The following is a 24,177-nucleotide window of genomic DNA, read 5'->3' as shown; positions in this document are numbered from 1 at the left end:
TTCAACCCATTTTTAAAAAGTTAACGATTACAAAATATAGTCTATATTCACTAGGCACAGTTTCTTCATTTCTTAGAAATATCACAAGAAAAATTCCGGCAGGATTTGAAGCAAATCAGTGTGTATGTATGGGGCTAACTCTTTAAAGAGGGTTGTCTGGAGAGAAGGACAAGGCAGGCTACCATGGGAGCACTTTACCGTAGTACAGTGTGCATACTGAGAAACGGGCCCTCCAGGTAACGTATTCACAGGAACTGCTTTAATCATAACCTGCTTTTGTACTAAAGGGTGGCACAGGCTGAGAAGTGGGGACCTCGAATATTTTACGGAGGCCTCCCTTTTTAGAAGCTCTGTTGTGTTCAGCATTGAGAGCTGAAGAGTCAGTTCTTCAGGACAAGATTTGAGACCTGGAAAAACTGGAGTAGAGGAAAGAACAAACCACAGGATTTTACCTTGTGATAATTAGCCTCAAAACTTACCATCATTCAGTTAAACAGAACACAGCTGTAGCACTGATAAAATCCCTTAACAAACTACCAAATTAAAAGACAGTATTTTTTAAGAAGTCTCAATAGTTGTCTTTTATGTTTCTGATAATGAAAGGTGGGTTTTATTTTAACTCAATATCTTTTTTTTTTCTTACATGAGAAATGAAAATAAAGGCACTGTGAAATGAATGAGCTATGAAAATGCATTTATGCAAAATGACAATAGAAAAATAGCTTCTGAAAGAAGCTGTACTAAAATTTCACATCAATGAAAGATGCTAAGAGAAGGATGGAAGAACTTATATTAAGTACAGTAATAGGAATCTAATGTAGATTTTTTTTCTCTCCTATAAAGAGTATCATTAGGTATCTGAAAAAGTAACTTTAGAGAGGACTCATTTTTCTAAGGGTACTTGTTAGACTTTTATATGTGCAATTCTTTTACTTAGCCAGATGACACAACTAGTAAGATCACCTTTTTAAAAATAAATGTCTGTATTTTAGAGATTAGTAGTAACATAACTGTCCTTTATCATTAAGTACCTTATAAAAAGACAAGCTCCGAACAATTTCTGTTGTTGACATACAGTTGTCAAATTGATGAAGTTGTTTCTTTCCTCCAAGTCTTAATCTACTGTTGTATGTTAATAGAAAACATATTCTCTTTTGATTTCTTGATTCAACATTTCCAATTGCCTTTGTGTATTTTTTTAAGCAATTCCCTTTTCAACCAGTACGCTTCAAGAATTGGGTTTAAACACACTGTTTCATAAACTGCCAGCCTCCTCGGCCGCCCCAGTGCCTCTGATTCTGTAAATCAGATCATAGGCAGCATGCTGTCATATAATAAGGTGTCTGATCCTTATTACCAGTTTGTTGATGCACAGACTCCTTCAAATTGACCATTGCAACACATGGTTTCCCCTGAAACTAGCTGTGATAATTAGCGTGGTTCTAATGAGACAGAATGTCACTGATCTTGTGCTGAACTGTCGAGTATCGACGCTACGGATGGGAACTGTCAGAGCCTGCCATCTGTGACAGCGCTTGGCATATTCCAGTGGCAAGGTAGAGCATGCTCAGTAGAGTATTTTCAAACAAATGGCTCTTTTCTTGACGAGGGCTGTGTGTTCTATGTAACTGGAAGAATGTATGACCCAACTTCGTCCTACGCTAAGCCCATTTTGAGATCCACATGCAAATAAATACTTAAATCTCTGTTACGTGTTATGTAAGAGGGAATCTTTTGTTTAGCAGGTGAACTATAAGTAGCATTCTTTTCTTCCTGGTTTTTGTTTATTATTTTCTTAGCCTATCCCTAATGTCGCATATTGTCAGTTAATACTAAAGCAGTCATTTAAGATACTTCTCCCCAAATTTAAAACTGCCTTGTTTAGAAGAGATTTGTTGGGGAGTTGGGGATGGCACCTAGCGATAAAGCAGGATGATTTAACAGAAGGAAAAGAGAAACAGAATAGTTCAGCATATCATAAGAATACACAAGTTGATAGAAGAATTAAAATGGACAGGACAGCTAGATCTGTAGACTCCAGAGAGAAGTAGAGATTTTGTGCTAGAGTAAAAGTCCAGCGCTGCTTATCATTCCAAAATATGCTTTGTTGCTTTTTATTTCCTCCTCTCTGGCAGACCACACAGGGCTTGTTCTGAAGAACATTTTCACTAATCTGATCAGGCAGCCAAATACGCCGGGAAAACTGCTTTAATGATCCCACTAATTACCTCAAGTCAATATGAACTGTATTATTAGACTGAGGGAAAATATTCCATTAGGTCTCCCCCTTGGGAGTTTCTCCGCTTTGTGATGTCACTGAAGCCTTCACCCTCTCGCTTGTAATTAATTTTATTTACACACGCAGGCACGCACAAGGTCACACCTGCACAACCGGCGCTGGCCAGGGAGCTTGTGGCACTCCGGCTTAATCAGATCTGTCATAATTACCATTCTGCATGTTTCTGACACACGCTGTGAAATATTTCAATTTAACTGCCGCTACCAGCACAACCAGATGTAGTGCGAGTGTGGCTGCATTGGAAATATTATTCCTCAGGATAAACTCACTCCTCCTCCTCTTTCCTCCCCCCACCCTCACAGCTAATGTGGCACAGAAGCTGATGTATCCTGTAAATCTTGAATGCAGCGCTAGATTGATCACAGGCGATTAGACAGTTTAACCACAAACAGCTTGTTCATTTTTCACAAATGAAAACCACATGTGGTGTAACTAAAATTTCAGGCCCTTTTTATTTTTTGTAAGGGTTGGGGTATGTATGTGTATGTAAGATGTGCTTAAATAAAAATAAAATGCAATCAAAAGAAGTTCAGTGTCTAGAAAAATGGAGAAGTTGCCTAGTTTTTTCCAGGTTATTTTGTCAAAACCTTCATCAAATCCCATTTTTACACTTTTAACCAAACTCAAATGGGAAAAAAAATTGTATTCTCCATTGGGCTTTCTGTTTTTTTCTGGTAAGACTTTATTTCAGTGGGGAGCACAATAGCTCTTTGACCTGTGCCTTTTTTCACTGTTAAACCTTTCAATCAAGTATAAATTCTCAAAAGATTTCGGAGACTAAGGCATACATAATTTTCTACAGAAGAATTTTCCTTTTTTTCTTTTCAGTAAAAAGTTACTACTTTAGTCCTTACGGTCAAATACCAGACAGTCCCAAAACAAAAATGATCCTAATGGGGAAGTTTATTTCGTAGAGATATTTGTTGATGGTAGAATTATTTTGGAAGAAAAAGTTGAATGAAATTCTGTTCCTGTAGAACGTCGGAGGTACCTGACAGAAGGTATAAGCAACAGTACGTAACTATAAAAAGCTGAAGTTATCACCAGTCTCAGAAGAATCCAACCATAAAAGAAATCTTAAAGTATCGCAGCCATCAGAAGGCAAATAAGCTGGTGCAAAACTAAAGCAAAGAGAGAAGAGGGAAATAAGATCAGTGATGATTTAGAATCATACCTCTACAGAAGGTTCACAACAATCCACTTTAGAGAACATTTAAAGTAGAGCTATTGCATAGTTAAATGTCTTTTAATGCCAAATAAAATACACTTTTTCTTTTTATCTTTATTTTTGTTTTACTGCTTCAGTTATGTACCTAGTTAAGAAGCTTTCCTTGATGGTTCTTATTAGCTGACTGATAAGAGAGCCATTTCTCTCAGAATAGTCTTATTTTCATTTTTCCTCTTGCTTAGTAGTTTTCTCAAATTATTCTTTCTAATCTTTGTTTCGTAGTTTTTTGACTAAAACTTTCTTCTACCCTAACCTGGTTGATTTCTGTATGTTTTGTGTTTGGGAGCATAAAGGGAATATAAAGTTCTTGCCTTTTCGTTCGTTGGAAGCCTTCCATCTAAACTGCTAATAAGTTTACATAGTTAATTTAGTTATTTCTTCTCTTTTTTTTCCTTGTATAGTCTTAATCTACCATGCTGAGTCATGAGGTCATTTAGCTTTTTACCATCTTACTTCTACCTTAGTGGTTGTTTTGCAAGATTCACTGATAAGGGAAGATTTCAGTCAGTGCCCTCATCACCCCTATATCACATTTTCCTACAGACATCGCCTCAGAATCCTTCTTAGCACCAAAGTGAAGGCGCCTATTACTAATTAGTAAGAAAGAAATCCTTACCACAGTCACTTTTAGTTTTGGATTCCCAAGAGGAATTTGATTTTCATAGCATAGTTGTGTGGTAGATAAATCCAGGAAATAAGTAGAAGTAAATAAAATTACGAGTTCATTACTATTGCCTTTATTTAATAACCCTGAAGTTTTTGCACAGCTACTTCAAGATGCTTTATGGGTAGGGATTAAGTGGAATCACATTTCATCATTGCTGGTAGAGGTCACAATTAAATAGAGCCTTGAATTATTTCTTTGCAAGTCAAAGATTTTACCTATAATGTGAAAAATTGTTCCCCGGTTTTTAAGGTTCATAGACTTCAGTTTGTGCCTATCTGAATTTCCTTGTTCCTCTTAGTGATTCAGAAGGGAACAGGGAAAACAGAGTTGCTGTTTAGGGATGTTGTAGCATTTACGGAGTTCGAGAATATTCTGTATTCTGAGTACAAGGGAAGAGCACATCTTTAAATTTTCTTAAACCTCAAGAATCTCACTTTTCAAAGAAAACATTTTAATTTTCCATATGGGCCCTACTAGGTTCCTGTCTAATAACTGTACAGTTTCTGTGTACGTTAACAGATCACAGAGGATGATTTGATGGAAATGTAGTTAAAGAACTTTATTTTACCGCACTTCAGCCCACTACCCTCAGCGGTTCTTCCCAGTTTCTCAGATTCTTCTAAAAACATGCAGGAATAAAAACTGGTTCCTTCTAATAGCTTTGATATTTTCTGGACCGACTCTCTCCTTCGTTTTTAAAATCATCTTTGTTGAAGGCGTCAATATCATTTATAGTACAGCTCACACTTCTACTCTGAGCTGAAAGGAATTAGAGGGCAAAGCTCCCTCTTGATCTACACCAAATAGAGACTAATGGTGGCTAATTTGCAAACCCACGAGACGATTTATGTAGTAACTTGTACATGAGCTTCATCTTTCAGAGAAGAGTTCGAGATTTGCAGAGTGGTGGTCACAATTCCACAGCTACAGTGCTGTGTAGCTGCAGGCGCGTCATTTAACTAAACTTTGAACTTCTTCAGGAACGCAAAATAAGCGCAGTTGCATTATGTGTAATGTCTCTTGGAGTTCTAGGTCTGGTGAGTTTGTGACTGAGACAGGTGTACAAGTGTGAAAAAGGACATACTTTGAAAATACTGCTGGCAGGAGTTTGAGTCTGGGAATGAGTCATAAAGGAGGGAAGGGATTGAATAATAGAAGTTTAGCTTTGGGAGAGGGTTCATGCTACCTTTGGGTCTGTAGGCAAGAAGGGTTATTTAATGGGTGGCACTTAGCAGAAATGTTGGAATCCGGTATCTGAACTCCGTATTTCATAGTATAAAATGAACTCAAGACTGATAGCATCTTCATTTATGACTTACTAATAGATGATTGGAAGGTTTCTTTTTTATTATGTCGGAATTTAGCAGAGTCCGGGCAATATAGAGCATGAGTTGAATTCAGTTGGGGAATGGATCTGGCTTAATGTGTGGTAGGGTAGGGATTGCTAGCATGGTATGATCTGAAAGTTGCTGAAGAGTCTGCTTAATTATGTCAGTTTTGTTTTTTAACCAATCTTAATATCCACTCTCAGCTGCTTTGTTTTTTGTTTGTTTCTTTGTTTTGTTTTTTGGTGGATATTTTTCTAGGAAGAATAGCACATTAAAGAGGAAAATACGGTTAGAGTGAGAATCCTAAGTTTTTACTGTGAGAGATCAGAGGTTTGGAACAGGGTAAGGAAAGAGGGAGTGACAGCTTATTTGAGAACAGATCTTGAAACCCTGATATGCAAGTTCATGAACTGGTACATGTAGCATTTGACAGCTGCTGAAAAGGGTCTGTCCCAAATGTCTCCTTCAGACCTTTACCTGTTTTATTCATGGTACCAACACGAGTGCTGCTTGTCATGGGTAGTACTGGCTCAGTGGAGTATTTGGTGATTTAAATGAAATGCAGATAAAGAAAAAAATTACTTTCAATAAGGTCAAGGAAGTGAAGGCTGTAAATAAAATATATATTCACAAGCAGACGAATGTTATTAGGAAATGCAAGTCAGTCCATGCCAAGCTGTTACTGTCTAAATTGCCTTCTTTTTTCTTGGCTTGCAATTAATTTTTGCTTGTATGTTTGGAAATTGGAGGAAGGGTAATAGTCTAATGGGTAATGATTTTGTTTTAGGATTTTGATTAAAGAAAGTAAATAACTTGGATAACCATAACCATAAGGACAAAAGCCTTATCCATCACGTGCAATTTCCAGACAGAAGTTTGTGTTTATATTTCTGGCTAAGTTTAGCGTGGCTCCGCATTATGATATAAACTGAGATAGTTGTGTGCTCCATTGCTTTCTACCAATCTCTGCTTTACCATCTTTCCTATTTCTTTTCTTTTCTCTCTTTCATCCTCCATTACACTAGTTCCCTTGTGCCTGGTCCTCCAGCCTAAAAGGCAAATACTTTCTAGCCACTTGCTTTTTGAAAAGTGAGTAGAGCAAGGACCACTGTCCTCTCCAGCTGCACCCCTCCCTCCCACAACCCTGGCATGTGTGTGCCACTGTTCTCAGTCTGCCTGTGTCCTGTGTCTGCCCTGTCACCTTTCCAATGCTACTTAGAAACCCATGTGTCTTTGAAAAACTTTGTTAGTGTTACTCTTCTGGCAGACATTCTTTACCTTTAGAGTTACTGGCATGGTAAGAAGTTAATCAAGTTAAAATGCTGATCATTATAAAACCATCCCCCGTGTTTGTTAAAGAACCAGAAAAAGAACATGGTATATGTGTGCTAGTCCAGTTGTCAATCAGCATTTTTTTAAGATGCAAAACTGTTGTATTATGGATGAAATCTCATCCAGAACTGAAACATATAAATCAGATAAAAGTTTTTCCTCATTTTGATTGACCTAAGAATTGAGTGGGCTGGGGACCTCTCCTTACCAACTTCCATCCTACGTATACACAGCCAAGGTACTGCTGAAACACCCCACGTGAACGCTGGGCACCCTGGGACCCAGCTGAGAACTGCTCTGCCAGGGATTAACTGTTTGTCCCTGACCTATCTCTAAGAGGGGAAAAAAAAAAAAACAAACAAACATGGAAATTTATTTCATATATCTATTAATACCAAGTTTCTCTAATCTAGGAACTTACCTAAGTTAGTTGTGGAAAAGTGATGTGTGTGTGTATACACATGCAAGCATACACACACGGGGTGAGGAAGGCATCCCACTCAGGAGTTCTTAACCTGTGTCCTAGTTTTCCCGGGGGGACCATGAACTTGGATGGAAAAAAATGCATCTTCTGTAACCTCTTCACTGAAGAGTTGGCACTTGATTCGATTACCAGCATAGGCAACCATAAAATCACAAGTATTTTCACATCACATTAGGTTGTTGCAGGTATCTTGAAAAATCAGGTTTACTCATCACTAAAAATTAGAGCAATTATTATATCAGTTCCTCAGTCTTATTACTGTGTTAATAAAGAAGCACATCTATTACCGCATCACAGATTTTTGATAGATTGGTTTATTCCCACTCCCATCCCCTATCCAAGTTATATATAAACCGATTATATATTTCAGTATAATTGCTTTTCTTTATAATCTTACATATTTTATTTCCAGCCCATAAAAGGATTGCTCTGAAGAGACATCCATGGGCTTCAGATTGCAGGAAGGGTTCATGGCACAAAAGGCATGAGCTTAGTGATTAAACTGTGCAGAGGAAAAAAATTATATTTTTTAACATATTAGCCAAAGAATTCTTGAATTTACCTGGGAAACATTTTTTAAAGCTGTTGTTCTTTTGGTGTGCTGATTTTTTGGTTGTCCTTCATTCCATATCATATAGAGGTTATAGTCCTTGCAGTACCATTTCAAACAGAAAGTTCACTGACGTTTTCTTCAGTATTTAGATACCTACCTATAATACTAGATTTCGTGGGAGAATGCCTTTGCCCCTAGACTACAGATCTGTGGCTAATTAAACTACACCTTTATATCAGCTTCAGCTTGAAGCTTAGGCAGTTCTTACCTCACTAGTAAGAATGAATCACTGACAGAGTGTACCCCTATTATATATGTTCCCACATCTCTTTGCCTGCGTAGTAGCTGGCATATCGATAGCACTCAGTAATTATTTGTGGAAGGATGGAATGACTCAAAAGCGTATTTCATGTTCTCTCAATTTTGCCCTCACCAGAGCCAGCATAATTTCTGAAAGTTTGTGTGAGACCATGGGAGGACGAGCTGGAAGGGACTCGGATGACAGAGTAGGGTCAGAGCCCACTCCTGCCACTCTCCCCTTGGGTCATCTCTGTGCTTGTTGCCCCAAGGTGATCGTGAGGAGTAACTGAGACAGCATGTGCAGAGCCGGCTTGTCTCCTTTTATTGGTAAAATTATAACCCAGCCATGCCCACCAGGACCCACATCATGCTTCCAGAAATATTTATGCTTTCTGTTTTTAATGCCTACTTGTGAATCAACAAGATTTGGGTCTCGCACATTAAGCCAACTTCTGATTAGCAGGTTTGTAGAATGGATAAAATGATGTGGGTTTTGGCCACAAAATGGGTGTTACTTGATCAGCAAAATCATAAGTTGAGAGCGCATAATGACCCGGCTTGATTGTTCCTCTTAGGATATGATTCCCATAACTTTTACAATCCCAGATTGCTTTCTCCTGTTTTGAAAATTCTTTGTTATCTCTCCTAGAACATCATAGAGGGAAGATTTAAATTTTTAATTCCCAGCCCCTAAATATGCATAGTGGGGAGTATCGTTCATTTTAGGAGATATCTGCAGTGTTGAAAAGTTGTATATAAATTAATTAAGAATGCAGTGTAGAAATATTTGTTTAAAACAACCTACGGTAGTAGTAATTATTTTTGTAAGCAAACAAATCAGGTAAATCATCACCTAAAAATTATTCATTTTATGAGTTCTTAGTTTTATAATTTTTTTTACACTTGGCATACACGAATATTCAGCCACATTTTTTCCTTAATGATCTTCACAATTTGAAATAGGAAAATAAATACTGCAGATTTTTAACAGTGACTTTAGGAAGCAACATGTTAAGAAATTTACTTTGTAGGAGCGTATATTCATTTGAGTTGAGGGATTTGGGAAAAAACAAAGTTTCCTATCTTCAGCTTTTTTTTCTTTTTTTTTAACAGTGGTGAGGATCAAACTCAAAGCCTCATGTGTATGAGGCAGGTACTGTACGGCTAAGGCACGCTCCTGGCCCCTTTAGTTTCTTTTTAGAATGATCACGCGCATTTGCCTTTGACAGAAGCCTTTGTTGGTGTGGCACGGCTCCTTAGGCTTAGGAAGCTGCACTCCCTTTGAACTGTATTTCTTTAAAACGTAGCAACTTCATTTTGAGCTTATGCGGTTGGACTTTGCTACCGTACATGCACTGATCCCTCATGAATTGCAGAAATAGATACAGTTTCTCACCACTAAATGACCCAGAATATGCCACGCTTACATCCTTCTCTAGCCCTTCGTTTTATTGCCCGTTCAGTTTGCTGTGGTGACTCCTCAACCATGCTTTTACAGTCATTGAAATACGAGTTTCAGGGTGTTTCCAGGCATGCTCGTTGGAGGAGGGAAGATTGTGCTACTCTGAGGGCTATTCTTGTTGACTTTGGTTTGTGATATTAGTGTAACTCAAATGGCGAGGTTGAGAGTGGGCTGGAATAAACTATCACCACTAGAGCATGGAGGATAATGCCAAAGGACTGGACCAGAGCCGAAGGGAAGGAAAGGAAAGGACAAATCCAAGAGACGTTCCAAAGCAGTACAATTGATAGGAAACTGTGATCGTTTATGGGTGAAACAGACATTTTGATTTTTAATTAAATCATGTGCTGTACATTTCTTATTATAAAAGCAGTACATAGTCACTATAGAGAAATCAGAAAATACAAGCATAAGGAAGAAGATAAAATTATCTATAATCCTAATCTAAAAATAGCTACTTCTGATATCCTCATTTAGGCTCTTTATATGCATATACATACGCTTTGTGTATATTTATGGATGTAAAGCTATGTATGTTTGTGTGTATATGTCTTATATTTGGTCTTGTGCTTTATCATTAGTTCTATATTGAGGTATATTTAAGTTAATTCAACTTTTGCTGTCACAAATAATGCCAGTGTAAACATTATTATAATTAAATACTTGTATATGTCTTTCATTATCATTTCCTTAGAATACACTTTCAAGAGTGGGATTATTGGATCAAAAAAGGCATTTGTGTTTTAAAGGTGATAGCTAGATATTTCTACATTGTACATTTTTACATTGCACTTCAGAAAAATTATACCAATGTATACTTCAAATAAATTTCCAGACTAGCTGAATGACAGATATTAAACACCTAGGAGGTAAATGTGGTGTGGCAGGAAAGTGCCAGGTCTAGATTGGAAGGTGGTAACTGATTAATTTCATTAACTTCTTAGGTCTTTGGAATGAAGCGAGTGTCCTAATGACAAAAATAATAATAGTTGATGTTTAGGGTACTGGTCCTAAGTGCCAAGCCTCTTCCATAGTCAAGCTCAGTTTTCAGTAGGTCATAAATTAGGTAGTAAAATTAAACTCTGTTTTACAGAGGAGATAGTTGAGGTCTTGCCAGTCTGAGTTACCTGCCCAAAGTTACAAAGCTAGTAAGTGGTTGAGCACATATTCAAATTAAAACCCAGGATTTAAGTAGACCTTTGAAGTATAGTAGATAGACAAAAGGTTACAGTAACTAAGTCAAGAAAGTACAATAAAGAGTTAATTATAGCAAACAATGGTGGGAGGCATAGCCAATCGAAAATCCAAGTGGTGTACTTCTCCCAGCAATGTGCAAATTCATCCTGTCCTCCGACTATTCTCCTTTTTAAATAGTGCCTGCTCTTCAAAATCAGTCGGTTGCACTCCTCATCAGTGAAGGCTTCTGTGACTACCTTGCCCCATCAGTTCTTCCTCTTCATTTAGAAGAACCTTTCCTATGAAAGCCATGTGGAGAATGGAGAACAGAACTGCCACGGGCTTGGTGGCAGTACCTAATTAGGACAGAAGGGCAGTTGGGAGGAGCTTTAAAAGCAGCCCTGGAAAGGGTGAGCTTCTTCCCCATTTGGGGAACCACTGGAAGTCAGATTGAGTGGGACAGGGATGGGCAGTTTGAAGGTGGAAGATGAGCACAGTGATTTATATCCTGGGATCCCATTTCTACCAGCATCTCAAATATGGCTAAGGAAATTCAGGGAAGCTTAATGCGACTCTTGTGTTTACCTATTAGCAAGTTCCACAGATCAAAGTAAGCATGAGATTAATTTATTTTTGGAGTCATTACATGAGCTCTTGTGATAACGCTGGTTCTGTGTTCATCAAAACTGTTCTCATCACCGATGTGCCACGCTTTCCCCCGGAGGTTAAGAGTGCTTGCTTAAAGGCTTTTCTGCTCAGAAATCAAAACAAATTTCTGTTGGAAAACAGTACGAAAGAGTGTTTGATACTTAGGAGGGTATTACAGGGAAGAGATGCCCCAGTCCAGCGGTCAGAACAGAAAGAAGTGAATAGTTCTTACTGACAGAGTGGAGGCTAAAATTGATAAAAATATGGTAGCATGAAACTTGGGAGTTATTTTTTTTGCTCTTGAATGACACCATCTATGAAGAGTAGGGAGAAAAGGAGAATTTACAGTTTTAAGGCAGAGTGTATAAGTGTTAAACAGGAGCCAGATCATATCACTGAAATTTATGTGATGTCAAGAATATATGTTTGGTTGAGAAAGAAAACCAGGTAAGACGTTCTTCATTAAAAGCCCATATTCAAATATCAGACATACGAGCTAGATTTTTATTTGCTTCAGCTTTGAAGAAACTATCCTGAAGACAGTTTTGAAGTATATGTAAAAATGGAACTTACAAATTAGGCATTTTCCAAATCTAATGTTTGGAAATAAAATAGATACCTTCTTTAGAAATTCTCTGTTTAAGTCAAATTAAGTGATTATCTTCTTGCTAGTTTAATGGATTGTCTAAAGTTCTGTGTTCTTATCTTTAGTCCTCTTTTTTTTTTTCCTCTTCTGAAATATTTTTTTCTGAGAATAGCCTTTAAAATGTGAGATTTCCTTGTCTGACAGCCTTTTAGAGTAAGAACCATTTATATCTCCTCTGGCCAGGTTGTCATTTGATAATCTTGTTATGAACCAAACAATTTGTAGCAAAAGAAAAACTACCATATTTATATATGCCCTAAAGTCAGTGGCTCAGAGGAGATAGAAAAGAGGTAAACATAAAAACTATAGAAAACAAATGATTTTCATTTTTTATCTGATTAAATTTTAAGTGAAATTGAAAAATAAAGATCATTTACCAATGTGACTCTGCACTAAATTTTAATGGAAACTTTTCCCTGTGTTGTGTAAACATTATTTTTTATGCTAATAATAAACCTCCAGAAACTCTGCTAGAGTTGTTTAACCTCTTACTGACAAAGTGGCAAAATTTATTCCAGTGAGAAATTTCTGGAAAGCCATTTCCTATTATTACCCCAATATAGAAACCCACACACTTTTGGCTTAAATATTGAGTCCTTTTAATAAACCAAAGGATCGAAGGAGAGTTTATGAACAGTCAGTGTAGGAATTCAAAATAGTAATAATTAGGGCTGGGGATGTAGCTCAGTAACAAGGTCCTTTCTAGCGTGAGCATGGTCCTGGGTTCACTTCCTAGTGCCAAAAGAAGTAACAATTTAAAATATTTCTGTGAGTTTTCCTTCTTTATAGCAAATACAAGTGTTAGAATCCATACCTTGAAAAAGAATGTATTTAGTTACATGGACATATACACACATATATGTCTTTTAAACTCTATTTCTCTTTAAAGCCTATCTTTCAGTAAGGTACTGGATGTAATGTGCTACTTTTAGAATGGAAATTGCATTTACTGGTACGTCTCTGTTCAAATTCATTTTCCGTGTTATCTTTAATAAGACCAGTGTTAACTTAGCAGGAAAAGTTACTTGCAGTGCCCGCCGAGATTCCTTTCGCTTTACACAAAGTAGATGTTATTAAACTGGAGAGAAAGAGTAATGCATTTCCTACTAATTCCATAGAGAAGAACATGTATCTTTATTAATGTTAATGGTGGGGGCCTCTCATTATGTTATAGAATAATCTGCTTTAGCAAAGGTTTTCTTTCTAAAGAACTTCATAACATTTAAAGGTTAATATGTTAGGTAAAGAACAATATCTTAAGACAAGCGTTTTTATTACAGGACATGATGGGATTGTTTTTATTAAATTATATGATGATTTGAATGGGGAAGAAGAAAAAGTACATAGCTTCATGCCTTCATCTTTAATGCCTTTAATCAAATAATGACCTTCTGGAAAATAGTTAATTTTAAGCATTTGGAAAGATCAATACCACTTTGCTACCAAAAAATGACCTAGATGATGAAATTTGATGTATTTAATGTATCATTTCACCCTTTTAACCTAGTAAATAATTTAAAATGCTTTCAGTATTGCTTTGCTGGTGTTTTATTTCTCACCATTCTAAGTGTCAGGATTCTTCCTGAAAAAGGATTGGAAGTTGGCACATGAAGCATCCGGGGCTCACACCCACAAGTGGGGTTGTTCTTCCATTAGGTCTTGACTGCCCGCATAAAGGCCCCCCCAAAATGATATTTTTAAATACTACATTTCAGGTGCAGTATGTGCAGAGTATAAAAGATGTGAAAATGGAACCCTTCTACAGTGTTAAAGGGGTGGTTTAAAACATCATTAGTCACGTTGCGTCTTCTGTGATATTGTTAAGCTGTTATGCTAAAGGTGAAGGATTCAGTAACTGTGACAATTAGAACCCATTTTCCCTGGGTTTATAGAACACTGATATGAAATTACCCTTGAGTGCCGACAGCTTTGTAAATAAAAAAAAAAAAATTGCCCTCTATTAGCATGTTTGTGGGCAGATTAAAAACTATCTTCATTAGCATAAGTAACACTTACAGATTCTTTTAAAAGTAGAAAATTATTTGCTGAATGATAAATTGCTAGCTTTATGGTTAGTTGTTGAAAATGTACTCATTCAAAATGCCTGGTGTAGTTTCGTCTACAATACTGAACTTTTTGTTAGAAGTACGGTTTAATGGATTATGTACTTAATCCTTGTCCCTACTACTTGCAAAAATGTAATTTATGCTTTCCACTAAAATGTTTGTATCAAATACTTTCCTATTTAGATTGATTCCTTTTAATATCATATATTATTATACTATATGCCCCAGAGATTGGAACAAAATACTTCTGCAAATAACACCTAAAAGATGAGGGGGAGGGGAAATAAATACCGTCTATAAAATGTTTTGCTTTTTAGAACTCAAATTACCATTCTATTTTTTAAAATGTATTTTTCCTTCTTAGTTGCAGCAAGAATTGTCATTTTCTCTTTTTATAGCTCTTAGTTTTAAAACGTATATGTACATAATGGTAATATATACATATATGTATATTACATTAAATGACTTTTTTCCCCTCAGAGAATACTAAAATCTCTTTTCCCCTGGAAAACTAGTTGTGTTATTAACTTGCAGCTGTGTCACAGACCAGGCGTTGTAAGGGTTCTCTCTTTATGTGTGAGAGGCTTCATAGATACAATAAATTAATTTGTCAGAGGATGTTACTTCCCTGACTCAAGTAAAGTCATTGTGCATCCTTATCTGTTCAAATGTTAGAAACGAACTGACTTGAATTAACTGTTCTAAAAAGAGTAGAGTGGAAATCAGAGAGGAGTTTGATTGGAAATTAACAGCTGAGAGATGAAGGTGCCAGGATTTTTATTTAAATGTGGTACAACAAGATTCTGTCAGTAAAGCACATCATTAGAATATTGAGTTTAGAACTGCTAATTTTCCCTTTAAAATGAGCATACAGTCATGTGTTTCATGGACCATAATAAATTGTCATTGTGTTGTCATTGAGTTTGTTTTGCTTTTTGCAGTACTGGTTTGGCAGTCATTCTGCATTTTCTCTTTTACTTTTTTTTTTTTTTTTTTTTAAATCTTACATTTGCTTAATAAGGCCCTAACCACAATCAGTCAAAAGAAAGTTATTTATTTCAGTCTTAGGTTTAGCATCTTTTGCACCACTGTCTTGCTTATGGTAGCAAGACATTTGCAGATGGTTCTTGGTTACTATAAAGTACATAACAGTATTTCCTTTGTGGCAGATGGATTTAAGACTTTTAGTTCTCAATAAATGTAGGTTTACAATACATAACTTTACAGGATTTGTGTTGTATGTAACAGGTTTGAACACATTATCTCAGAATTCATCTGCATGGCATTTTCAGCTTATTCAGGGTCCATGCCAGTTTTTTTTTTTTTTTTTTTTTTAAGTAATAGAGGGAGCGCTGTGATTGATAGCAACAGCTCAAGGCGTGATTTTGAATAGAAACAAAGGGTTTAGAACAGAAGGTGTCAAATTAAACTTTGTCAGTTTGAAAAGTAGTAACATCCTGAAAGTTTCACTAATTTATTTACATGTGGCTACTGTTTATATTTTGCCCTCTTTATATGCAGTGTAATGATGCTTGGCAAATTTACTACATTTAAAGTTTAGGTTGTTCCTTGTACCATTTTAGTTTTCTGAGAATGGAGGGGTCTTGTTATTTTAAGACTGTTGTTAGTCTCCTGTTTTTTTCTGCTGTTCAAGACAGTTGTGATCTAATTTAATTTTGAGAGTAGTTTCCCACTGCGCCTGCCTGTGATTTTAAAGTACATCAAGTCCCAGTGACTTCTCTTAAAAACAGTGATGTTCACATTTTGCAGCAAAGTATTGCATTTCATTCCCTGTAGTTCTTATCCCAAGTAAATCTATACAGTTACCGTTTGAAAAGCACAGTACTTTGGGGAATTGTTCTATGTATTGGTCAGATACTGCCAATGTTCTGACCTCTGCCTTGTCTTTCTGAGTTTATTTGCTTGAAGAATATCTTATACAGAAAACTCACCTAAAAAGATAGTGGGAAATTAGAAAGCATTTGGTATTTTTAGTCACTTCTTGTACAACATAGATTAATTACATGTCATTATTAGTAGAGTCACAATTGATAGGATTTTAATAGAATATTCCAAGGTGTTTAAATAGTATTAGAAGGAATTAACCTTACTTTTGCCAGTGCAAATTGGGAACGAACCCATTTATTCCAAGCTGACAAAGGACCAATGTGAGAAAATATTTGTTTTCCATTATTTTTTTTCCCATTTCTTAAGAGAGATGCCTATCAAGCAAAGCATTCCCCCACCACTTTTTTTTTTTGAATACCCTTGTAGAACTAACAGTTTCCAGCTGCACCGTTAAAATTTTTTCTAAGAAGCATCTGATTTCAGTCTCTTAAAATCATCGTGTCTCTTAAAAGGCTAGCGGAGACATGCTTCAACTTGTAATTCATCGAATTATTTTTAGATAAGGAATTAGAAGTATTATTTAAGAGCAGAGGTTAATAGCAAACTACTGGAAATGTTATGTTAGTCATGGGCAATTAATAAAAATAAGGATCTGTCTTATAAGTATAGAGATGCAGAAGTGACAATATAAGCAAAATATTTGTTGAATGAGTCAGACCTCTTTTTCTGAAATATTTGTTAAACCAGCATGAGTATGATTGTTTAGGAATTAGCTGTCATTATTAGCCATTTTAAAAGAACTAATGATTTTCTTTTCCAAAGAACATCTGTGATCCACATGTTTTTTTTCACATACATCCAAGTGTTAACTGATCTCTATGTTACTTTTAAAAGTCTCTAAAGGCTGTTGAAAAATTATTGGAATTTTTCAGTTCTCTCCAAGAAGCTTTTCTTGCATGATTCATTCTTAATTTAACTTTTAGCAATTTTTAGTTACAGCCATTTATTTCTAAAAAAAAATTTTGTGGAATCTCAATATTTAGCATTTATTGCAATAGTAGATTACTAGCTAGGTTTAAAAAAATCTTTTCTGCTCTGCCCTTAATGAACCTTCTAACTTCTCTTGAAAGATAAATAAAATTGTATGATTTTCTGTGTTCAGGTATATAGGGGTCCTGTCAGTTGTCATAGCCAAAGGATGCAGAGAAGGGGGAAAGAGAAAATATTCTTCACCACAGTTAATATTCAAGCCTATGGGAAGATATGTATCTAAAACCTACACAGCAATAAAATTTAGAAATATAACAAAATAGCTTAGATGTATGAAAATATATGGTACTTTGCTTAATTCAGATAGCAAATATTTATCCATAAAAGCTAAATAAATGTCTCTAGGGCACCATATGCAGGTGCTTCAAATACTGTTAGGTGAATAATACTGTATTCACATAAATTTAGTTTATTTACAATATACTGGGAGTAAGCATAAAATTGCTGTGGTTAGAAGAGAAACCTGTTCAGTGACACTTCATAACAGAGATGATTTTTTATTTTTTTTTTTTTTTTTTATTTTTTTTTGGTTTTTCTCCGGTACCGGGAACCAAACTCACGACCTTGCACTTGCCAGGCAGGCGCTTTGCCGCTGAGCTAAATCCCCAGCCCCCAGAGATGATTTTTTAAAAAATTTTACTTAGCTAGTGTTCTTTCAGAAAAATCTTAATTTTACTGCCTGCTCTCTTCACCTTAAATTGTACATTCAGTGGCATTGAATGAGTGCAGGACTGCATGGCCATCCCCGTATATATATTTGTTTAATTAAAATACTTGTTGATTAGAGACTCACAACACTTAGAAAAGTTGGCTGATCTCGAGGTTTTGGCAGCAGTCTCTGTTAGCTGGTTAGTAGGTGGGAATCTAATGTGTCAGTTTCCATGTTTCCTTTACAGTCTCTCAGCTTGGCCATTTTGGGGAGAGCAGACCTCAATTCTTTCCACTGTGTATACATTCAGAAGAATATTCTAATGGTTCCATTTGAGGAAGGAAGAAAATTCATACCATGTTTTGGTTGCATCACGCAGTACTATAAAAAGTCGAATGAAACCCTCCCTCATTAAATCTTAAAATCACATAGCTGAAGACACTACTGTGTCCATTCACATCAACTTAACTTACTGAAATGTTCAAGAAACCCCTTTATCTTGGGTCAGGTTCCCTTAGAGCAGACCCTTGGATATGGAATCAGGTGCTTAGGATTTGATGAGGAGGGAGGAAGGATAGGGAGGAGGAGGGTCCAATAAGAATATGGCCTCAGATAACAACTAGGCCTAGAAGGAGGGGAAGGGAACAAAAGAATGGTGGGATGACTGTCTCTAGAGAGTAACTTGAAGGGCAGAGTGAGCTCTTCACTTGGGCTGGTGGTGGGGCCTTTTACAGTAGGGTCAGCCAGTCACTGCTGGGACCTGGCAGGAAGTAGAGCAGCCTTCCTAGTCATATCTATAGGTGTGGTGGCTGCATGATATTTTTCCACAGCAGATACAGCTCATAGCTGTTAGCAGGCAACACACCACCCGAGGGATGACTGCCTTGGTCAGGGATATCTGGGTGGGAAACCTTCCTCTTTCTTCTCTACCCTGTTATTTTGTGTCCATCGTGGCAACCAGAGTGAAGGACGCCTCAGTTCTTAATAACCCTAGGATCACCATGTGGGGTTCAGGGTATCTCAGGTTCAGATTTTGGCATTCATTGGACATTTCCTTCTCTCTTACCCCAGAAAACCTATTAAAATTCTTACCTCATAAATCCTGTGCTCCTTTTGCAGCAGGCAAAAAAGTAGAACTCTGAAGTCTTCTTTTGAAAGCTCTTCCTTGGAGAAGATGATTATTAAATTTAGTCAGTATTCGTTCAGGTAATTCGGGTAAATGGGTGTTCTTCTAATGCCCCTTCTAATAACCATTATGCTGACACGGAACGTTGTTTGTGCTCACACAGTTGCACATGCCCCTCCTCCTCTTTCTCTCTCTCTCTCTCTCTCTCTCTCTCTCTCTCTCTCTCTCACACACACACACACACACACACACACACACACACACAGATTTTCATGCAGCTTTCTTTCTGCTACAAAAAGTATCTGATTAGGAAAGCCTTTTAGAAAAGTGTATTCCTAGAATTTCTTCCACCTCCTCTTAAATACCTTCAGTGTTCCCAGGCGGCCACCTTCAGACCAGGGGTTGGGCGAGAGTACAAGCGCACCTCTTCGCTGTTCTCCTGTTTCACGTGTTGCAGCATCGCATGGTAAATACTGTCTTGTGTTTGGAGTGTGAAAAATAATGTTCATACTTCAGGGTACAAATCCGAATGCTGAGACATAGAGCCTGCTTTTTCAGCAGCCAGAGCTGCCCTTTCTAACAGGGTAAAAGAAATTTTTTAAAGCAGTCTGGAGTGCTGTGAACATACGGAAAAGTTAACTTGTGGGGTCTTTCCTTCTTAGCTCCTAATGGAAAATGCCAGCCTCCACCCCATAAACATGGATTGACCTATTATTCCCTTATCTCGAAGGGATGGTTGTGTGAGCTGTTACGCTGGAAGGAAGATCCTTCTCCCGAGAACAGGACCCTGTGGGAGAACCTGTCCATGATCCGGAGGTTCCTCAGTCTTCCTCAGCCAGAGCGGGATGCCATCTATGAACAGGAAAGCAGTGCTGTGCATCACCATGGCGACAGGCCGCCCCACATCATCCATGTTCCAGCAGAGCAGATTCAGGTTCGTTTACCTTGGCCAATTCAATATAGCACTAAGTAAATAAGCTTTAAACTTAGCAGGGAAATTAGCGTTTCTCTCCTTCCTGCCAGTCTAAACATAGGCTTTTTAGTGAAAGATAACAATATACTACCATCTTGCTCAGGGGGCTGAAAGGAAAATTAACATATTTTTACCAGCGTGGGCTCTGTGTTCTCCCCTCGCGTCCCCACCCCTACGGTGGCAGAAACCCCCTTTTCACTTGTTGTTCGGCACGCGTGTTTGTCAGTGTTGGGATTTGTCTGTGAATGCTTAGAAATTCTTTGTTTTCAAAATTCAGCATTTGAAACATCACCCATTTTTTAATTAATACCTTACTGCCCCCGAGGAGAGAAATTATTGCTGTTCTATAGAGGAAGTTTGTAGAATCACAATTTTATGCCTTGGATTCTGTCCAGAGAGGGGAGGGAAATCTAACTGGACTCCTGCTTTAAGCTCCTCAACACTCCCTTGAGCTTGTGGCTGTCTCCTTACACCCTCAGAGTGCAGGTGAGGGGTGAGCCGTGTCCGTTGCTCTTTCCTTTAGAGCCCCTCTCCCATCGTGCTTGGGAAAGGAGTCTAGAGGCTTTTACTTGCCAGGCCTGCCGGCCCCTGCACCGTGTTTTAGTGCTGCCCCTCAGCTGAGCAGGCACGTTACCTATCCTGCAAGAAAGAGAGACCCGGGTAGCATAATGACCTGCTCCCTTACTCAGAACTTCCAGATGTGTGAAGGTGTTACCACAGCAGTGGCCAAAGAGCCCTGTGCTAGCAGGTCCAGCTTTGTGCTTGCTATGTCCTGTCAAGGAACTTGTCTCCATCCATCCACTGAGGGACCATCCCTGAGAACACATTGACAGATTCTGGGACCAGGCACTTTGTTGGGACTCCTGTGGTCTCAGTAGCTTAAGAAGGCATGCTTTAACTGAATGTGAGCTGTATAACTTATTTCTGTCGAATCCAAGGGATGTGTTTAGCTGTTGCCTTCCTGAGTCCTTAAAATTGTACTCTCTGTTCAGTCATCTGCATTACTTTTTAGTATTACTGTGGAAAATAAACAAAGAAACACACACATACACACATACATCTTCATCTTCCACCCACCCACCCACCAGGAAAAAATATCCTTGAGTATGTATTAAAGATAAAACAAATTGGAAAAGAAAATCCCTGAGGATATCAAGCACTAAAATAATCGTGAAAGCCTGAAAACCTTACTGTTTTAGCAAAAAACAAAAGAAAGATATATGTTAAGTAATAAAAATAGGACTTGTTTGGAAATGTAAATTGTTTTTAATAAAATTGCTTCTTGGGATAAAAGGAAATGCTTAAGCATAGTACAAATGTAATATTTTGCCACATATTCAGACCGATTTACTTTGCTGGTAAGAATTACGGATATCGAGCATATAGCAGACGGATGTGTCACACATTTGTTATGTATAATTGTGCATGGAAATTACAGCACATATACAGATACTAATTATGAGAAAGTGTATACACTAAATTTAAATCCTAATCACATCTGAGTTTACTGTAGACAAAACAATTTGCTAGCCGTCGTTTGGAATGAACCTTTATTTTTGGTTAAGAAAAAACATGAAAGTCACCCTAGTGCAATTTGAAAGGAATTGCGTGTATTTAATTGGAACTGTCTGATAGAAAATTCACAAACGGGAGCCTCTCGAACATCCTTTGGACTTGTTGTAAGACACAGTGCTAAACGAGAGCAGGTGCTCTTCTTCTGTTTTTGCTCAATGTTTTAGCCATCCGATGAAAGGGGACAAAACACAACTTTCTTTCCCCTGTAGCTCACCTTTCTAGAATGTCTTTGAAATACTCGCTTCTCAATCTTCATTTCACATCTTTGTTAATTATTTACATCATAGTTTGCTTTGCTGTCTTCGCCTTTGATGCGTATGTCCTGGTGAAGTTTATGTGTCACATTTTCAGAGTGCTCAGTTTTCTCCTCCTCTGCTGATGCTGATAAGCAAGCACAGTAGCCCCTGAGAGCTGTACTAATTTGTATCTTCCTACTTCGTGTCGCTTTGTTTTTTTCTGTCCTGAATGCTATGGGCCACTTAGCTGTCCTGACTTTTCACCCTGAATCTTTGTTCTGGTTAAAGAAGCCACTGTATACGTGGGGCTCACAAGTACTTCCTTTCTAATTCTAGACGGCTTTGTGTGCGATGCCGGAACAGAGCTTCTGATTGCTTGTTTCTTTTCAGCAGCAGCAGCAGCAACAGCAGCAACAGCAGCAGCAGCCACCAGCCCCTCCGCAGCCGCAGCCGCAGCCACAGGCACAGGCAGGCCCCCGGCTTCCCCCGCGGCAGCCCACCGTGGCCTCGCCCGCTGAGTCTGATGAGGAGAACCGGCAGAAGACCCGGCCACGAACCAAAATTTCAGTGGAAGCCCTGGGCATCCTCCAGAGCTTCATACAAGACGTGGGCCTATACCCAGACGAGGAGGCTATCCAGACTCTGTCAGCCCAGCTCGACCTCCCCAAGTACACCATCATCAAGTTCTTCCAGAACCAGCGGTACTATCTCAAGCACCATGGCAAACTGAAGGACAACTCGGGGCTGGAAGTGGATGTGGCAGAATATAAAGAGGAGGAGTTGCTGAAGGATTTAGAAGAGAGTGTCCTAGATAAAAATGCTAACACCCTTTTCTCAGTGAAACTAGAAGAAGAGCTATCAGTGGAAGGAAACACAGACATTAATGCTGATTTGAAAGACTGAGAGATCATAGTATTATTTTCATTCAACAGTGCCACTGGTATTTACTAATAAAATGAAAGTCCACCTTGTATTTGTTCAGAAAACCTTTGTTGTTCATTGTTTGACCAATGAATCTTCAGAAACTTGCACAAACAGAACAGTTGGGAAAGGATAGTACAGACTGCACTAAATGTTTTGCTCTGTTTTATAAACTGCTTGGCAGTCCCAGGTGAAGCATCGAGGATTGTTTGGTATTAAAGTTTGTGTTCAAGGGTTGCACTAAGGTGTGTACCCCATAAGCATGATTCCAGAGATTTTTTTAAATTATTATTATTCTGGAGCCTCAAACAAGCATTATAACTTCTGTGATTATGATTTCCTATTCTTCAGTTATTTCTGTAACACTTCACACTGATCTTTGAAAACTCACACCTTATTTTAAAAAAGAAAAAAAAAAGAACTTGCTCCTCTATTGTATGTTACAAAAGAACTATAGACTGTGGAATGCAGTTTAAAGATGACATATGCCAACAAATGCCTTGTATTATATGGCACTGCCGTAATTCAAATTTGTTTTTATTTTGGGAATAAAAGTTCACTGTAATTTTTTTCATTCTCATTGTTACATGATATTTTTTTTTAGAAAAAAAAAAAGGAAAAGAAAATGTGAAACACAATTTAGTCCTCATTATTTATTTGTAGATCCTGCAGCGTCATGTTGTAATTAATTTTTTGGAAGTTTCCGTTAAACGCAATATTGCTTCTCTTGTTACCATACTGATTCTTTTCTATTTATAAATGTATTTTGATGGGCAGTAAAACAAAGTGTCTTAAAAGTTTTAAATAGAGAAAATGTGCTTTACACAGTTGCCTATAAAAAGTGCTCTATGTTATCCAAGCAATTCATACTATAAGCTTCACTCTTACTGTTGTATGCAATTTTTACTATCATGCAAATAAGCTTAGGTAAATAAACTAATAGATCACCTTAGAAAATTATGCAATTAATGTGAAAATAATTGATGTTTGCAATGTGTCTTCCTTTGGTTTACAATCAATTTTAAAGCTACATCTGTATAAAATTTCTGTATAAAGGTGTATTTCTTTTTTATGAGTTTATGGCTATGAAAACACCAGCTATTTTGTTACAGCTGGCTGTTTTTATAAGTGTATCACAATTTTCTTTATGCAGAAATGTTCTGAATAGGAGTGGTTATTGACTGTAACTACACAATTAAAATTGTTTGTATGGTATGACATAGTAGGGTTTGTCTGCTTATGTGAAATAGCTATAACAAAGTCAAAGGACGGCCCTCATTTAGATGCATGTTAATACTTGGAGATATTTTACTGATTTTTAAAAAGGACAACTGAAAAGTCACTTGGAACACTGTAAATTTAAATCACAAACATATGCTCATTTTTAATAGGTGTGAAATTTTACAGTGATGATAGTAACCTGTTTGGGGCTAACATTTTGCTTAATAAACAGAGATAGGGCAATGAAGACTCCAGCAGAAACGTGAATCTAGTCTTTAATAGTTAATTAATTAAAATTGATTCATCTACTTTTATTTCACAGTCTTTCAAGTATGACAGCACTTTTCCTTAAGCTAACGTATATTTTTAAAGGCCATTAAATAGTAACA

At 37.4% G+C, this 24,177-nt stretch overlaps 1 protein-coding gene across 5 annotated transcripts in view; it reads left to right on the top strand.

Moving 5' to 3' along the window:
* The window catches only part of Satb1 (SATB homeobox 1), a 96,349-nt gene extending 72,564 nt beyond the window's left edge, over positions 1 to 23,785 (top strand). For 4 of the 5 annotated variants that reach the window (XM_013515672.1, XM_013515671.1, XM_005387457.2 and 1 more), the window contains exons 10-11: positions 19,593 to 19,796; positions 22,037 to 23,785. In XM_013515672.1, coding sequence (XP_013371126.1) covers positions 19,593 to 19,796; positions 22,037 to 22,549 — 717 coding nt within the window. In that variant the 3' untranslated portion in view covers positions 22,550 to 23,785. The remainder of the gene's footprint in view (positions 1 to 19,592; positions 19,797 to 22,036) is intronic. The other variant, XM_005387458.2, reaches the window with a different exon arrangement.
* The last annotated feature ends 392 nt before the right edge of the window (positions 23,786 to 24,177 follow it).

Source organism: Chinchilla lanigera, unplaced genomic scaffold, assembly GCF_000276665.1.
Source record: "Chinchilla lanigera isolate Chin_1 unplaced genomic scaffold, ChiLan1.0 scaffold00029, whole genome shotgun sequence".
Classification (NCBI taxonomy): Eukaryota; Metazoa; Chordata; class Mammalia; order Rodentia; family Chinchillidae; genus Chinchilla; species Chinchilla lanigera.
The sequence above is the reverse complement of the archived record's forward strand: the minus strand, read 5'-3'. Positions and strand labels throughout refer to the sequence as shown.